Source organism: Antrostomus carolinensis, unplaced genomic scaffold, assembly GCF_000700745.2.
Source record: "Antrostomus carolinensis isolate BGI_N321 unplaced genomic scaffold, ASM70074v2 scaffold17695, whole genome shotgun sequence".
Classification (NCBI taxonomy): Eukaryota; Metazoa; Chordata; class Aves; order Caprimulgiformes; family Caprimulgidae; genus Antrostomus; species Antrostomus carolinensis.
In genome coordinates this window covers 28177-46466 of record NW_010318625.1, presented here as the reverse complement: position 1 = coordinate 46466, position 18290 = coordinate 28177, and the positions used below count along the sequence as shown (strand labels likewise).

The 18290-nt window shown below is 52.0% G+C and overlaps 1 protein-coding gene across 1 annotated transcript; it reads left to right on the top strand.

The window, feature by feature from the left end:
• Positions 1-944: 944 nt before the first annotated feature.
• Positions 945-16741, top strand: SH3TC2 (SH3 domain and tetratricopeptide repeats 2). The gene is made up of 17 exons (XM_010168976.2): positions 945-1206; positions 2364-2468; positions 2742-2869; positions 3827-3932; positions 4288-4431; positions 4558-4759; positions 5418-5491; positions 6300-6495; positions 8163-8299; positions 9247-9288; positions 9392-11095; positions 11210-11390; positions 12865-13015; positions 14525-14647; positions 15193-15343; positions 15992-16188; positions 16550-16741. Exons 1-17 carry the CDS (start codon positions 945-947, stop codon positions 16739-16741), a joined length of 4095 nt encoding a protein of 1364 aa, XP_010167278.2.
• The last annotated feature ends 1549 nt before the right edge of the window (positions 16742-18290 follow it).

The following is an 18290-nucleotide window of genomic DNA, read 5'->3' as shown; positions in this document are numbered from 1 at the left end:
GCGAGCAGCGCGCTCCCCCCTGCCAGCGCAGCAGCAGCCCACTGGCGTGGGGCTGGTGGTCTTGCTGGACGCATGGGCTGCTGCTTGGGGACTCCCTGGCACCAGGACCTGTCCCTGGGGTGCACAGGTAAGCTGTCCATGGGGATGCCATGGCCTTGCTCTGTCTGAGCAGGGCTGCAGAGCTCACCCTGCTGACTGGGCTGCTGGGGAGACTCCGGCACTGAGCACTGGCTCCCTTTGGCTACTTGCCTGCCTTTCCCGGGGTGGCTGCTGGTGTCCCCTCCTCTTGCCAGGCACTTGCTGTGTCACTAGATTTGGGTGTGTGGGGAACAAGACGGGGTATTTTGGCCAGGGAGGGGAGACGATGACTCAGGGGATTGGTTTATTCTGGTGCTGTTGGCTTTTCAGGAGCCCCTTTGCCACTCCTATCCTGCTGCCATGGCCCCCCAACCCTCACAAGGCTTGCAGAGCCCATGGGGTGCTGCCAGCCTCCAAGGTGCCATTTCCATAGTGATGTGCCCAAATGAGCTAACAGGGCTGTGCTAACGGGCTGGAGGAGGGAGGTGGCTCAGGACTGGTGGCTAAGGGCCAGTGGCTGGGGGCACCTCAGACCCCAATGTTGGTGCCAGCGGGTGCCACGAGCGCCTCAGCCCTGGCAGCCTCAAGCACCGGGACCTGCATTTGGCTCCAGGCTGGGGCTGTTTCCTGCCCACTGTTACAAAATATTTCAGCACCGAGGAGGTAAATGAGTCACTGACGTGACTGGAAACGACTCCCCACCAGCAGTTTCAATTGGTTTCTTGAAAAATATCCCAGTTCCCTTTCTGAGCCTGGCCCAAACAAAAATAAACACTGAATTGGTGAGTGCTGCTGGGAGCAAACCCATTTCTCCTCCCACCCAAGCGAGCCCTGGCCCCTGCCTGGCTCTGCAGAGACCCACCAGCATGCTTTGCCACACCGCTGGTGGAGATGGCATGAGCAGTGTCCAACCTGCCACCTTCTTCAGCACATCATATGGAGACCTCTTGAGCAGGGAGCATCTTGCTGGGGATCTGAACGTCTCTCCCCACCACGCGTCTTCCCCAGGTGAAGAGTGTGACTCCTGTTGTCCCCGATCGCCTCTGCTCCTGCCCCGCTGGGACCGCCTGCAACACACCACAGCCCAACACCAGGGAAAATGGTGGCAGGAGAAGACCATGGCATCAGGTACCCATCCATGGGGAGGGGGGGAACACAGCTCCTGCCCACCAAGCCCTGCTGAGCCCATCAGAGCCCGCTGGGGTCTGCTGGGATGTGGGGAGGAGAGGAAGGGAGGGAGGAGTGAAGCAAGTGAAGCAAGCTCAGCCCAGGCAGGAGCCAGCTCGGGTTTAGCTCTGCCTCTGGCTCGTTTTGCTTCCTTGTCTCTGTTTTCCCCATGTGTGGAAGGGGACAGAGCTGCTGGGTGAAGTCCTTTGTTAAGTGTGTTCAAATCCACTGTTGAGATATGTACAGCTTTTTTTGAAAGAAAAGCTCATTCATTACATGTCCAGCCTTGGGCCATTCTTTTCTACTGATAACTATAAATAAGGATTATAATTCTGCATGCAAATAACAGTTTATTTGACTGACTAGCAAAACTGGCTCAATAAAAAGAACTGCAGAGTATAGTTATGGTCACAGAAGTGACTTACAGAAGCTGCTGCATGTTCCAACTCCAAATCTCCAGGTACATGTTTGTCTTACAAATCCAATCTGATTACTGACAAACATTGGTTTTTAATCTTGTTATCCCTCCACAGCCAATAGAGCTGTGGAAGAGCAAGCTGGATTTTTATGTGCCTCAGCCCTCATGACATAATTACCAGCTACAGTTTCAGTTCCTGAATCCTTTATGGCAATAGTTGACAATGTGTGAAGCAGGGAGAATGCAGCTTGGATTTCAGATACCGACCAGAGCAGGCAGGCGAGAAAATCTCATTTTGACTGTCAAACTGATGAGCAGAGAGTTTTGCGAGCCCTTGGCTCTCCTGTGCTGGAAAACTGCTCTCACTCTGAGGTCTCCTCCAAAAAAATCTGTGTCACAGGGCCTTCCTTCTACCAGATCTGTTCAGTGAGGGTCTGTCCCAAGAGCAAGGAGGAAAAGTCACTTGAAAGCCACTCCAGCACCGGAAAGAAGCCAGTCATCAAGGGTATCATGGTCACTTCTGTGACCATGCTCCAACCTTGAGCATGATTGTAGGGTGATACCAGGTTCACACAATCCCCAGCCAGCTCTGCAGTGCAACCCATGGGCTTTGCTTTCAGGTGCCATGGTTAAGCAGAATCTCATAGACCTCTGCCACAAAATTTGACAGCAGCTCTTCTATGTCCCCGCTCCTTGCTAGGTAAGGCTGGGGCATCGGAGCCAAGTCACCCTGCTACTGAGGCAGCAGAAGGCTCACCGGACACCTCCTCGGTGCTGCTGGCTGTTGGGGAGGGCTTTCCACCAGGTAAGATGCTGCCTTTGGCATCACCTAGATTTCCAGCAGTTGAATGTAGCAAGGCCTGCCACTGAAGCTAGCTGACCGTGGTCATCTCTTGAGTTTCTCATCTTTGTTGCTGGAGGGGGATGATCGGGCTGGGTTTGTGTTGTTTGAGCATTGCAACCAGGTGAGGGCTGGAGGCGCTGGTGGGGCTGGCTGCAGGGAGGCCGTGTGGCAGAGGCAGCTCTGTGTGGCATGGAGCTCCTTCTCTCCCTTAACCCTGCACATTTCCTTTTAAAGAGATTTCGCTCTTCTTCTCTGTTGAGAGCCGCTCCTCTCGGTGCCTCAATTCCCAGCTCCAACAAGCAGCCAGAAAGAAGCTGTGGGCCCTGGAGAGTGATGACAGAGACGCCTGTGCCCTGTTCAAGGTAAGACCCTCAGCCTGGCTGGGCAGAGTGTGTATTAGGAGGCTCTTGGTGTGATGGGACACCAAACCCAGCCAAGGAAGAGAAGTTCCTCCAAGGCTGCTGCAGGGTGTGTTCCTGCACACAGGGACTCTCTGGGGGACTGGAATGATGGGGGAAATGAACTGGCAACAGGTGAAAGGCAGATGCAAAGCTGAGCCTCATGTCAGGAGCCTCATATTGGAGTCTCTGAGCTGCTTGAGGGATCATGCAGGTATCCCTGGGTTGAAACTAAATAGCTGGCATTTCACAGCGTTGGGATCACCAAAGCTGTGTGCTAGACTCAGGTCCCCAGTGGAGGTGACATCTTTGGACATGCACAGGGGTTCTGTATTTGGCTTCATACAGAAAAATCACTACAGGTGGAGAGATGTTTCCTGGGCTGAACTGTCCTTCCCTGCTGGTTTTTAAGGCCCTGGCCCCTCAGAGCTTCCCAGAAGACCTGAAACATTGCAGACATGCTAGTGTCAGCAGTAGTGAAAGGAGAGCTTCCCCCTCCAGGCACAGTTACTGCTTTCAGCCTCAGAGCTGCAGTTTGGAAGCTGTGCCTGTCCAGACTGAACATTAACCCGTGCATGGTACACTTTGGGTGTCTGGGTTTCAGAAGCACAGTGGTTCTGGTGTGCATCACAGGGAAAAGGATTTGGAGGAGGAGGTGGAGCTTCTTTGCTCTCCCACTGCTGTGCCGTGGAGAGTTGTCACGGCAGGTACTCCATTGCTCCTGGCTGAAGGACTCAGCCGGCTGGAGCACCCTCTGCTTAACCCCAGGCAACCAACTTACACAGCTTTGGTCTCAGCTATGCTAATAAATGAGTGCCTAGTCTCATTCCAGGCTCTAATATTATTCCCACACTGACAAAGGAGACCCCCTGTCAGAGTCCCAGGACCATCTCTTAATCTTGCTTTGTCTTCTGTCTATAGGAGCTGTCAGCCAGGCTGGTCTGTATGCAAGCACAGGAGGATCGGTTCCTCCTCACCTTCAAAACCCTAGAAGAAGTCTGGAAATTTTCCACATATCTTACTTTAGGTAAAGTTTTCAAAGTGTGGGAGATCTAAACAGACAGTGTGAGGACTGTTTTTGGGGAAGTTATTCTTTGACACCAAAAACCAGTTATGTAACAGGCCGGACAGATAAAGAATATGAATTAGAAGACCTTGCTGTCCATCTACAGATTTATGAAACCACTGTCTGGATCAGTGAAAGAAACTCAGGAGGATGCCTTTTGGGTAATGCCTCTGTTGCATTTTGGGGATGGAGACAGAATTAGAGGCTGTTGCCTCACAGCATGGTTGCAGATGGCAGACTGGGAGACATCCAAAGAGCACTTCATCCTGCACCATGAAGCAGGGTGCTAACACTGCTTTCCCTCTTGTTTTCTTAGGGTATGTGGGCAGCTGCTTGGAGCAGCTTCTCTTTGACCGGGAGTACTGGCTAAACTGTGCTCTGATGGAAGACACAGAGATCAGAGTTACAGTGGATGAAGATCGCTTGGCCACCATATATATGGGTCTGCTACTCCAGGAAGGTGAGAACTTCCTGCATGTGTAGGAACTTCATCAAAAGCATCTCAGCACAGCTGTGTTGTAGCTCTGTGCTGGGCTATGTCTTGCACTGATGCCATTGACCTGGGCATGACTCTTCCTATCTGCAGGTAACTTTTTTTCCAGAGCAGTGCCTGGTGGCTGGCAGCCAGAGCAGGAGGGAGAGGAAGGCCTGCAGCTCTGCGAGAATGAGCTGATCCATGTGAAGAACATTGGAGAGGAGTCCAAGTGGGAAGGGATATCCTTACTGACTGGTCAACGAGGCATGGTGCCTGTGACAGCTCTAGAGCCAATACCTCACCCGTTTTACCAGTAAGTAGATTGGCCAGTTAGTTGTGCTAAAGCCAAGATTCTTTCCTGGTCCTGATGCCTGAGCTAACACCAAGCCTGGGGTGAGAAACTGCTCTTGCTTCTGGCAATAGACAAGAGCTCCATATTTTTTTGAGGATGTACATTATGCATAAAGACAACCGCTGGAACCATCTGTTAATGGGACAGAGCAAGGACACACTTCAGATGTCATTCTTGTATGATATTGATTTAGGTAATACATGAGATTATTTGTGATTTACAGGTGAATAACTGGGAGGAAAAACATAGCCCAAAGCTTAGGTAATGCCAGTCAAAGTGGGGCCTCATGTTGGACACCTGGCTGAGCCTCAAAGACACCCGCAGCTCCTCTTGTACTCACCCAGTGAAATCCTCCTTATAGGTTGGCAAAAATCATCTTGTTGTGCAAAACCATTATCACATGGTGTGAGGCTGCAGCTGTGAGGTACCAACTGCCTTCCATGCCCAGTAACACCATTGTAAGGGATTACTGGACTGGCTGTGCTGGCCATGCTCCATAGCAGCTCCAGCACTCCCAGGGGACAGAAGATCTGTCCTGCTTGTGTGAGGCCATCCCTGGTGGTGGCCTGAGGACAGGGCTGCTCAGAGAAGACCAGTATGGTTTTCCTTTGCCTTGTAGGTGGTTCCTGAAGAATTATGCTATGAGTTTTGGCATCTCCCAGGAGATCAGAGGCATGACCTCTCAGCCAATTGGTGAGTGATACTTGTGTAACGTGGCTGTGCTTCCCGGGGCAGGGCATAGCTCTTGCAAACTTGTGTTAGGCCACAAATGCAAAGGGTCCATCTCTCATTCTGACAATGACACGCCATCGCAAAGTGCTCTAAGGGAATACTGACTGCATCCTTGGACAGTCCTGGAGGGAGAACAAAGCTTTCAAATTGCCTGTGCTTGGTAGGGAGATCTGAAGAGCACAGAGTACAGAGCACAGATGCTAATGGCATCCTTCTGTCACTGTTTTTTTGTATTCTACTACAACTTCATCTCTCCTTTAATTATTTCAGGACTTAAGTTTTAAACAATCCTACCAGTTTTCACATTAAACCTGTGCCCATCATTCACCAATTACCCCAGGCCATTCCTGGCTGGACATGGGCATTGTTCAGAGCGTGCTGGACATGGGAAGTCACTGCAGATGTGCATTTGGCATGTAGTGTGATAGGCATTTGCACTGTTAAAGGTTTCACTCCTGGCAAAGAGTTGAGACAGTGCAGCTTCTGTGAAGCTCCAGCAACTTCATGTTTTTAGCCACCTTCCATGCTGCAGCTCTCAGAGGTTTCAGTCTTTGACTGTGTAGGGTTTATCCATGCCTCTTGTATATTTTGTCATAATCCTCAGGAAGAAAATGTGGAGATCTGAGTCTGAGAGCACAGTAAACCTTAGGGGACAGAGAGGCAGCCTTCTCAAGCTGAAATCATGATCTCTCCTTGCCCATCTTTTCCAGCAAGGAGGTTTTAACGGTGGCCTCACACTGAAATGCCCTTGTTTGCCTTGGTTTCCCAGTCAAAGGCAGGTGCACAGCCACAGAGGACCACAGAGGAGCAGCATGGGATGAACTGAGTTTCTCCAAAGGAGACAGCATAGAAGTCATCGGCTTCCTCATTCCAGGACTCCCGTGGTTTGTGGGCAAATGCCTCAGCAGTGGGACCATTGGCTTTGTCCCAACTGGATACATAAATCCTGAGGCTTGTGAACCTCTGTAAGTTTACTGCTACAGTATAGATTAATTTAAACTCAGAAGAAAAGGAAGGGAAGACTCCAACTCCCAACTCAAGGCTATGTGAGAGTCCAGGGTGGGTAGTTTGCTTTACAAGGCCTTCATAGAGGATCTGTTTGAGGTCTGTGTGGTGGCTTGGGTGGATTCACCCTTTTGCTTGCAGCTTGCAGCCAAACACAGCCTGCTCTATCACCCTCCCCACCCCCTCACCCAGGGAGTAGGGGAGAGAATTTGGAAAGAAGGGCAAGGACTCACAGGTTGAGATAAAAACTATTTACTAATTAAAAGAAAATGATAATGATAACAACAGTGATAACAGACTGTACAAATGAGTGATACACAGTGCTCACCGCCCGCTGACCAATTCCCAGCCTGTGCCAGCTAACGATCCCGCAGCCGAGACGGTCCCGAACCGAAAGAGCGATCCCGAGCGATCCCCGAGAGAATGTGTACCGTCTTCCGGTCAGCCCTGGTTAATATACTGACATGATGTGATATGATATGGAATATTCCATTGGCACAACCAGATGCCAGTTTTGGGTTTTGCTCCTCACTGCGCTTCCCCCTCCCAGTCCTAATGCAGCTGTGAAGCAGACAAACACCGTGGCCTTGAGCTACAGCTGCAACTAAAAACATTGGTACTTTATCAACGTTCTTCTCATGATATGTCTGAACTGAAACACTGAAAGTAAAATACAGCTCTTCTAATTACTAAAAAGAAAATTAACTCTATCCTAGCAAAACCAGGACAGGTCTGTCCAGAAGCCTTGGCCTAGCTCTGCTGCCCACAGGGTGCAGGATTCTCTGCCCAGACAAAGCAATTGTTTTTCACTTGCCTCAGGTGTTTCTTGGAGAGGAACAGTTGTGGCCCTGGGCTAGACCTGGCTCTGTGTTAAGGCAGCCCAGGACATCTGTGTACCAGACGAGCTGGCTTCACAGTTCCACCTTGAAATCTTCTTGACTTTGTAGCTTTGCCTGAGGGGCTGTGAGTCTGGCCAGGGTGGGGAGAGCAATCACTGTTGAAACCAAGTCCTGCTTCGCTTCCTCTGCCCCTTTGCTCTCTGTGGGATGTGGTGGCAGAATGAGCAGTGGCACAGTTCCTCACTGAGCAGAATTAAACACCCTCCCAAGGACACAAACAAGAGTTGCCCAGGGAGGGAGGGTGACACTCTGATGACCCAGGCAGTTGTCTTTGCTGGTGGCTTAAAGACATAGCTCATGTTCAATACCCATCCAAAAATGCTTCTCCTGCAAGAGTGTGTGTGGGAGGATGAGGTTTTTAACCAGTTGCTAAGTCTATTGAGCTTTCCTGGATCAGGCTTACTCAAGGTAAGTCTTAGGCACTTGTCTCTGATACTACAGAGAACCATGAGGAGATTAAATGAGGCCCTGGCCTCAGAAAGGGCTTCTGGAGACAAAAAAGACCAATAGATCCCTCCCTCTGGCACCCATCGGTTCCTCCATCCAAGCATGGATCTGAGAGCCCTGATGGGGAAGGTGTCCAGACTCTTGTATTCATCTGCAGCAGAGCTTTTCTAGTTGAAGGAACGGGAGGGGTGGGAAAGCCCATCCCCATTCCACAGGACAGCTGTAGTGTCAGGGGATGGGGAGACACTGACTGTTTTCCCCTGATATCTGCTTCAACCCAGGGGAGCGGACTTGGTGTTTCTAAGTGAAGAAGAAAAATCCTCCCTCCTGCACATCCCCTGCAATGGTGGCGAGCAGCACTTCACCACCCTCCTCGGTGACCTGGCACGCACTGACATCACCTCTGTGTACCGGCTGGGTGAGTTTTCCCCCTCCTTACCTGCCCAGCCCCATGGCTCCCCATGGAGAGCAACGCAGCGCAGTGTCTAGAGAGCTCCTTGCTCAGGGGTTTGCAGGGGAGACAACTGATGTGGTTGAGACAACCTCCAAGCCCTCTGCTCAGCTTGGTCATGGGAGGTTGCAGATACCTTAAGAGCTGGGCCTTGCTACATTGCAGTTTGCAGTTCTCTGCTTCCAGGGCAGCTCCTCAGCTGTGGTTTACCCTCAACTGATCCTGGCTGTAGGTCCCTGCCCACAGCAGGTCTGACCTTTGGGTGTAGATGGAGGGAGATGCACAGCTAAAGTGGCAGGTGACATTGTCTCCATGCCCACAGCAGTAGCCAGGAGATCAAGGTTCCTGGGTGCTCTTCTCAGTTTCTCTATGCTTGCTGTGTGGCTCTTGGATCACAGCTCATTTCTCTGTTTGTTTCTTGCCTTCTCACTACCTAGAAGCACAGTGTGGCCATGCAGGCTGAGCCTGAGGTGTCCTGATGTTCAGGGCACCTCCCAGATCAGCCCTCTCAGGTGCAATGAGCCCAGGGTAGGGCCTGTCAGAGATATACACATACCTGAAACCTCCAAATAGACACAAAAAGGCTCTTAAGAGAGACAGAGCTGATAAAACCCTACCTGTGAAAAATAAGACCTGCTTGTTCCCAGGTGACTATAATGTTACCGGTGCTCACCTCACCACCAGCTAAAACCTGTTCTCCATGGCATTGCATGGAGCCAAGCCCCAGCAGACAGAGGGGTTGAAACTGCAGCTGCATGTGATGTCTGTGGTCAGAAGTGAACCTGCTTTCCCACATACGGGTCTTGGGTTTAGCAGAGCAGCAGGAGATCTCAGTAAGGCTTCAGCACTGTGTCTGCACACTAACACTGACCTAGACTTTGGGCTTTTTGTTTTCTGTTTGTCTCTTTGTGTAGATGGTTTTGAACCCACAGCCATGTTCCCAAAAGTGTCATCAGGTGAGTATGTGGAGGGGACAAAATGGGATGCTTTTATGACAGCTTCCGAGGGTGAATTTTGACATAGAGAAATATCTCACTATGGTTTATCTGTCCCTTCCAGAGGCTGTTCTCCGTGGCTGTAAAGATATCCAGCTCCTCCAGTCCTGGGAGGAAATAAATGGCTTGGCTACTACTAGCACCTCCGAGCTGTCTAGCCCAGGGAGTGAATCAGCCCCTGCTACATTGGAAGATGTTCTCCTGGAGAAGCTGGATGATTTTGATGATCCCAAGTTCTTTGTTGACCTGAATGCTGGACACATGGAAGATGTTGATGTCTTTGACCCCATATTGACCTTCCTTAACCAAGACTGTAATGTGCCTGGTTTTCAAAGCCTCTATGATCTCAGTTTTTCCTTTCTTAGTTCTACCTTTTATGGTTTTTCTGATGAGGATGAACTGGTCTTGTACCTTGAGACATCCAGGAACTGGGCCAAGAGGACTCATTCAGTTTGGGCTCATGTCAGGCTCTGTTTTGTCTTGGGTAAGCTCTGCATCAAAAAGGTCAAGTTGTCCCAGGCTCGAGTCTACTTCGAGGAAGCCATGAGCATCCTGGACAGGGGTTTTGGGGACCTGCCCCTGCTGGCTGCATTGCATGTGAACCTTGCCTCCATCTACTTGAAACAGAATATGAAACACAAATTCTCCTCCCTGCTGGGAAAAACAGTGGCCTTGCTTGTCTGCTTGCCTGGGCACTCTTTCAGCTCTGAGAATGAGCTGGAAGTCATGATGTATGTCCTGAGGGAAGCCATTGCTGTGGGCAACACTCCCTTGGAGGCACGTGTCTGCTTCCTTATTGTCAAGCTCTTCCTCCAACTGGGCAAAAACGATGAAGTGCTGCCCTTTACTGAGCATCTTCAATGTCTCACCACCACTTCACTCAACTTGGACACTAGTTCTGTGCCACTGGATGCCACCCCCATCTTGAGCTACCTGTATGACAAGAAGTACTTACCAAATATTGCACTGGCCTCTGCCAGGTTGTTTGTTCCCAGTGGTGTCAAGGGAGCACCAACACCCATTTGGAGAGCTGGCTTCATCCTTCAAAATACTTCTAAACTCCTGGGAAGCCCACTGGAGAGGAGCAGCATCCCAGCACTGTCTTGTTTCTATCTCAAACAGGCATTGCACTTCTCCTGCCAGAGCAGAGCTGTGCCCACCCAGAGGACACTGTGTACCATCTTGTCCAGGATGTACCTGCAGCATGGACTGTTGGACGGGGCAGTTTGTTATGCAGCCACAGCTGTAACCCTCAGCAGACTGATGGGCGAGGAGGAGGCTTTTGAGTCTTCCCTCTCTTTGGGGTGGATGTATCTCCTGAACAGCCAGCCAGGCCCAGCTGCAGACATCATGTGGCAGCTCTTGCACTCTCTTCATAGGACAGACAGCGTGACTCAGGGGGGAGCTGTGCACAATCTCCTGGCCATTGCCCTCAAAGGAGAAAGGCGGGTGCAAAAGGCTGCAGAGAACTTCCTCCAGGCCCTGAACAAAGCCAAGGAGACTGGGAACAAGAGGAACCAGGCAATTGCCTTGGCTAACCTGGGGCAGCTGAGCCTCTCGTGTGGGGCGAGCCAGCTGTCTGAGCTCTACCTGCTCCAGTCGGCTCAGCTCTACGCTGAGCTCCAGGGCAGCGAAGACCTGGAGATGGAGCTGGTGCAGGTGCTGCTGTGGCTAGCGCAGGCCATGGTGAACCGGCAGAGGATGGAAGATAGCAGACTCTGTTATGAACTGGCATTGGTTTTTGCCCTGAAGTGGCGTAACGTGAGGAGTGAGTACAACTTTGCTGGCGGGAACCAGGGCAGCGCTCACCTCTGTGCAGCACCCTGGCAGGTCCCGAACGCAGCCCTCTGACCTGTCCTTTTCCCTCCCCTGTACCATGCAGGTCAACTTCACATCACTGAGTCTCTCTGCCATTTCTACAGCAAAGTGTCCCCCAATCTCCAGGCTTGCATTACCTACCACGAGCATTGGGTATCATTGGCACAACAGCTCCAGGACAGAGAGATGGAAGGCCATGTCTGGCAGACACTCAGCCAGCTCTACCAGGCCTTGGGCACATCCGAGTAAGTCCGGTCTGTGGCTGTTAGATGCTGTTAGAGTGGGGTCTCTGCTCACCCAAGGCAAGAGCAGTGGCTTTCCTGGGGTGTCTCAGGAGGGAGATGGGGAGGGTGTGTGGTAGCTCCGGCTGGTGAAGGCGCTGCTGAAGTTTGTGAGCCGTCACTGTGCAGTGAAGAGGGGGACAGTTCAATGTCAACCAGAGCACTGCGACAGCTGGGTGAATGCTGAGCTCTTAGCTGGGACAGAACTGGGGTCTGGCCAAACAGTTTTCCAGAGAGACATCCAGCCTTGATCAGAAGGGACACGGTGACAGGGAATTCATCACTTCCTTTAGAGGCTTATTCCAGTGCTTAATCACCATTCAGCAGTAAAAATAGGTTCCTTATCTGTTATTTGAATAAGTCTGGCTTCAGCCTCCAGCTGCTGAGTCTGCCCTTCCTATCTCTGCTGGAATATTTTCCCCAGGGAGGTGCTTAAGACCCCATATCTGCTCACCTTTCAGTCTCCTGCTTGACACATGCAGGTGACTGATTAGATTAGGTGGGAGGGGAGAGAAGGAGACCTGGACAATCACAGACTTTCTTCAGTCTTTGAAGGCAAATGTGTCAAATAGTGGAGGGCTAGCCCCCATGTCCCAGAAGGACAAATGGGCAGGGGCTGTCTCTAACTTGGATGTTAACCTTCCTATGCTAGGTCACAGTGAGTTCAGAGGGAAGGAATTTAGGAAGCAGACGCCTGTCATGTGAACGGTGCTATTTAAGAGCACAAAGCACCCCATTCCCTGGACTGGAAGGACAGCTGGAGCCCAGTTGCTAGCAGGCGAGACACCAAGCAAACAAACATGCCCTGGGCGCTGCCCAACGCTCCCTTGGCCACAGTTGCTTTTTGCAGGCAGTGTGTGCAACCCACCGCTGGTCCTGCTGCTTCTCCCTTTGTCCTCTATAGACCAGGGGCTTGAAAAGGGGCTATAAGGTCTTGCACATGTGGCCACAGATCTGCCTCTTTGGCTGCATCGAGGGACAAACAATAGGCAGAGATGTGGTGTTGGGTGCAGGATGCTGTCTGGAACAGGAAGGTGCCTTTGCTCCCACGTGTTGCTGGGAGTGACTTTGGGGTTTAGTGTAGTGGGGCAAATAGAGTTTGTGGATGACCTGGACAAAACCCTCTTTGTCAGCTGAACCAAGAAGGGGTGGGGAGCTGCCCCTTTGGGAGGGGGCTGCCTTGGGGCTGTGCTGAGCACTGGGGTCCCAAGCTGGTCTAAGGTTGCCAGATGATAAACACATGCACTAAACTAGAGACTTCCATGATTTTACCAGGACACATTACTCAGAGCTGTGGCTGCCCATTTGTCTCTAACCTTTGGCAACTGTAGGAGAAGACAAGATTGCCAATGGAGAGGTGTTGTGGTAGCTCTGCAGCTGCTTGCTGGGCATGTCCTGTGATTTCTCTGTAATGGTTTTTTACCTGTTACCATTACAGGGCTTTGAGACAGTCCCTGGACTGCACCAAACAGAGTCTAAGGATCTTCATTGACCTTGAGGAGACTGTGAAAGCAGCAGAGACTTGGCTGCAGGCAGGAAGGCTCTACTATCTTATGCAAGAAGATGAGCTGGTGGAAATGTACTTTCAGGTATGGAGGAGGTGGCTGAAGGAGTCCCGTTCTCACCAGGGTTAGTTGCATTCCTGTCACAGCTGTGTGGCTTGGTAGGAGCCTTTTGGGGCTGGAAGATCTGGAAGGGAAGGTTCTTAGGAGCACTGTAAACCTGCTGCTGGAAGGAGGAGCTGTTGCCTTACACTCATGCACTATCTGGCACTAAATTTCCTGTCTTCCTTTCCATACACTGAGTTTAGGGGATTCTTGGGTGAAAGTAAATGAATTATTGAGTAAGAAAGTGATGTAGGGGTGTCAAAAGAAGCTGGAGGTGCCAGGTGAGCATTTCCCATTGAAATACACATAGATGAGGGGTAAGATACCAAGGAAGTGCTTAGAGACTTCTTGGAGTAGAAGACTCCTGGCTTCTTTCCATCTCTAGCATTATTTTATCAGCTGAGCTGCAAAGAGGAAGAGCAACTCATAAAGTCTTGGGGCTCCCTCATTCAGGGACCAGCTTCTATTAAAAGATGGGAAATTCTTTTATGTGCCTAGAGCAAGCAGAGTAGAAGGCTGGTTGGGTCTCCTAGGGTTGCACTCAGTGGGGCATCCAGCAAAGCACCAGCCTGGACACATGTAGAGGATGTTTTGGGTCCTCACTCTGTTGCCCCAGAAGCACTTCTGAAATGGTGGGGCTGGGTGACTGGGGCACACGGTGGTGGGAACAGGGAGACAAGCCTTTCCCATCAGCCACACCAGCCTGTCCCTAAATCAGGGTGGTAAAGGCAGAAACTTACTGGTACTGGGTGGCTGCTCAGTGACCTGCGTGAAATGAATAGGTGGCTTTGGCATCAGCCTGCTTCCTAGTGTTTGCAAGGGAGATCTGAGGGCCATAACAAAGAGCCGCCATTAACTCCCTGGCTCATGGTTTCAGCAGGGAGGTGGGGCTAAAGAAGGGATGACTTCCCATTAAGAAGGGCCAGTCAACACCAGATCTCAGCAGGGCATGTCTGAGTCCCTGAGGGACCCCTTTCCAGGCAGGATCACTGGGAATTATAAATTGTTATGTGTAAGGAACAACACGTTCTGGCTGGAAGGTGGCATGAGAGATGAGTGCATAATTGGCACAAATAACTGTTCTTCCCAGAAGTTAGCATACCTGCCCTCCCTTCTGCTGGCTCTGCCCTTTCTCTGTAGAAGCTGTCCATTCCCCTTGTCAATCTTCACGTTGGCTCCACCGCACCAATGACAGACCAGGGCCAGGACAGCTGCTGGCTGCACTGTCCCATTTCTAAATCCTGATGCTGTTGGATGTCCCAGCTGATCGGTTTGTCACACTGACCCTGCACAGGGATGGGTTGTCTGGCTCTTATACACGTCACTTGCAAATCCAGCACAATGGTCCCACACAACTGCTGGCCAACCTGTCTCCATGCTGTTTGGGGCACTGGGGCTCACGTTGATGATGACTTGGTTTTATTTCATCACACCAATGTCTGTGTGCAAATGTACCTTTCCAAGTCTCACTCCAGTCCCTTTTCCTTCTAGGCAGCCATTCAGACTGCTCTGAAATCGGAGAAATTCCCCTTGGCCATGGATCTTTATGAAAAAGCAGGTGATACCTTTTTTAATGGCAGCCGAAACAGAAATCGAGCGGTGGAGTTATATAGGGTACTGGTTCCTCTGAGCATTTCTGTTCTTGTGTCCCTGCAAGGTGATGGCCGTGGAGAGCTTTACCCCAGGGCTGGCTGCAGAACTGCATTGCCAGGCTGGAGGGGTGGAGGCTGGAGAGGGATGGGGTTGTTCTGAGTGTGCCAGAGTGCTGCAGGGGGGGAAGCCTGGAGCACAGACACATTTTACAATGGCTGCAGCTCACCCCAGAGATCATTTGGGAGGTGGGAACAGGGTCCTTACATTACCAATCCTGGCAGTGTTAGATGTGAGGTGATCGCTCCTGGGGACATGCTCAGAGTCAGAATTTCAGGCACCAAAGGAAGGGCAGAGATGTGAGGCTCTGGTTTTGAGAACTACGCTCTGGGATATGAAACTTGTTTTCAAGGGAAAGAAGGGGCTAGAACCTGAGCACTCAACCACCCCATCGTCTGCCTGCCACGCCGAGTGCTTGGTCCATCTCCTGCTGCTCTGTCACCCTTCTGTGAGCAGTGCGGTACTGATACCTCCAGGAACAGCCTGGACTCACTGTTCTCTCTCCTCAGGGAGGTGCTGTGCCCTTGGCCAGGAAACTAAAGGCGGTTAAAACTGAGCTACGGCTTTTCAATAAGCTGGCAGAGCTGCAGATTGGGTTGCAGGGCTACGAGAAGGCGCTGGAGTTTGCCACACTGGCAGCCAGGCTGAGCATCAGGGTTGGTGAGTGATGCAGACCCACGGGGTACAGGGAGTCAATGGCTCCTGCAGACGGGGTTGCCTTTCTGCATGAGAACAGTGTGCATGTGAAAGGACCATCTTCTGCTTTCATAAGAGTGCTGGACCTATTCTTATCCTAAGTGGTAACAACTTTGTAATGCCACTTCTCTTTTTAAGCTGCATGACAGCCACATGGCAGTGCTCTGCCGTGGTGGCGGTGGGACTGGCTGAGCAGAGGGTTGTTGCTACACCGGAGCATGGGAAGTCTGATGAAGGCACAGAACTGAACAGTTCCTCTCTGCCCTGGCTCTTCTGATAAACTCATCCCTTCTCATTAGAGAAATAGTTTGAATGAGCAAAATGCCAGCATAAATGCCTGAGATGGAACCAGTCTTGTAATAGCCCTTTCTAGCACCGAGGAAGTCCCCTGATTGAATTATATACTCTCTGGGCAATCTGTCCAGCCTTAGGATCAGCAACCCTGCCCATGTCACTGTTTTCTCTGAAGCCTCTTCAAACACAGTGTCTCCTTATGAAGATATCCGTGCCCCCAGGCTGCTGAGCAAATGCATCCCCAAGTGGCTCAGCGTGCCAGGGTGGGGTGTGCTGCGAGCACACTGCAGGCTGACTTTGTCAGTAACTCTTTTCCAGGAGATCAACTGCAAGAGCTGGTTGCATTCCACCGCCTGGCTACAGTCTACTATTATCTGCATATGTATGAGATGGCAGAAGATTGCTACCTGAAGACACTTGCCTTACGTCCCCCCTTGCTGCAGTACTCTGGAGAGGCCCTGTACTACTGCAAGGTGTATTGCCACCTTGGCAACCTGACCCTGCACAAACTGAAGGTAGGAAACCTTTCCATGATGCTGTGTTGGGCACCCTGGTCTTGGTCTGAGAGCTGGAGGTGGAGTATCACATCTGCTGGCAGAGCAGCCACACATGTAGACAGCTGCATCCTGTCACTCTCCATCCTATCTGCAGCTTTAGAATAAATGCACACAATGCTGGCACAACCACGTTTCGAAGGGGGAAAGGCAATTTGGAAAGAAGTGCTGGCACTTAGCTGTGACTAGACAGAGCCCATTTCAATGAGGTCAGGTGTCCCTGGGTTCTGCCTGGAACCACTGGGCTCTGCTCCAACTCCCTTATACCCTGTGACCTTAAATTAAACCACTTCCTAATGCCTGTCCTGTCCTTTATGGTTAGGATGAACAGGATGCAGCAGCGTACTTCCTCCTGGCCCTCGCTGCAGCAACCGAGCTGGGAGACGAGGAACTGCAAGCCCTCATTCGCACCAAGCTGGGTGACATCCCTGGTGCCCTGCAGGGACCCAAGGACACACTGGGCTGTGCCACATACCGGCCCAGGTGGCTGAGTGAAGGTGGCCACGTCGTCTGACTGACCCATCATCCCAGGAACTCCAGTGTGAGCCGTCAAGCAGCGTCAGGCCATGCCGCTGGCACAGGTCCACATGCTTTCCAGAACAACCAGCCCAGGAGAGGTCCTAAGGAGCTGTCAGCATTTGGTCTTCTTGTCCCCAACAGGCAAGGGACCAAGCACTTGGGACCCTGCCCACATTTTTCAGGAGCAGGGCTGTGCATCACAGCCCAGGCGGCACATTGAGGCTGGGCATCCGGGCAGGATGAGGCTCCGGCCACGGTGCTGGAGTGTGTGGTGCAGTGGGTCTGAGTGACAGATGGCATTTCAGGAATGTGGCTGCCCTGCCCAGGATGGGGACAGGAGAGCGCTGCCATGTGCCTGCCTGTGCCCCCCAAGCTGCCCCACACACCTCAGATCCCATGGGGCAGCTCAGCCTGACCCAAATGTGTTTTAACTTGAACAGCAACTCCTTTATTTATTCATCCCTGGTTTCTGTCCTGTCTGCTCTGTGGGGGTCTGTGGCCCATACCTCTGCAGAGCCTGGGGCCTCTTTGGTACAAAGCACCACCAAAGCCTTTGGCAGTGAGAGGCAGAATTAGGGAAGGGAGGAGAAAGGAAACGGATGGTCAAACCGCCTGGGGATGAGCCCCATATGCAGGTGGGTGGCTGCTCGGGCAGCAGGCAGTGCCCACCCTCACCCCAGCCCTGCTGTTCAGCCTCAGCTCTGGCACCAGAGCAGCCGGAGTGGCCTCTTCTGCCCCACAGCCCATGTGCACACTCAGCATCTGAAGCATGAGCACGCTGTGGGTCCTGCACAGGCAAAGAGCCGTCAGTCCCAACCCGGCCCAGGTTTGCAGCCCAGCACCCTCCCCAGCCTCTCTTCCCCAGGTGGCAGAGCCCGGCGGGACGCAGGAGCACTGGGAGCAGATGGTGGGGCTGGGCACACTGGCACACATCCAGCCCCCTGGGCAGGGGTGCTGACAGGGCGCAGGGGGACTTTTGGTGGGGAGAGGCAACTGCACTGCCTTTGTGTTGGCAGCCCAAGGAGAAGCTGGCTGCCCAGCAGACAGCAAGATGTCTTCAAGTGCCCTGAGCTCCATGGCTGGAGCAGAAGCAAAAACTCCTCTGCAGAGTGGCCAAGGGGAGCGGGGGGCATGGAGGAGGCTTCTCCTGAAAGCTGCTGCCCAGCATGAGGAGCAGCATGAAGCTCTGCTCCACAGCCAGTCTCACCACCAGAGAGCAACCCATGCCCGCGATTGCAGGCTCACGCAGGCGAGTGCTGCTTCCTGGCTAATACCGACCTAGGTTTTCAGTCTGGACTGGTGCAGGGTGAAGAATGAGCAGTTTTTCCAGCTCATCTCTTTGCTCTGACAAGCAACGGCCAGACACCCAGCTGAGGCTTCACGCGGAGACCCTGTTCCAAGTCCTTCCACCTCCTTGATGTGCTTCACTGCTTGGATACACTAAATGAAGAACGTTTATTTCCTTACTGCTCTTTGCAAGTGCTGAGTTCATTTTCCCCTTCTAATCTCTGTGAGGCATCCGTCACTGGGGCAGGGAATGGGTT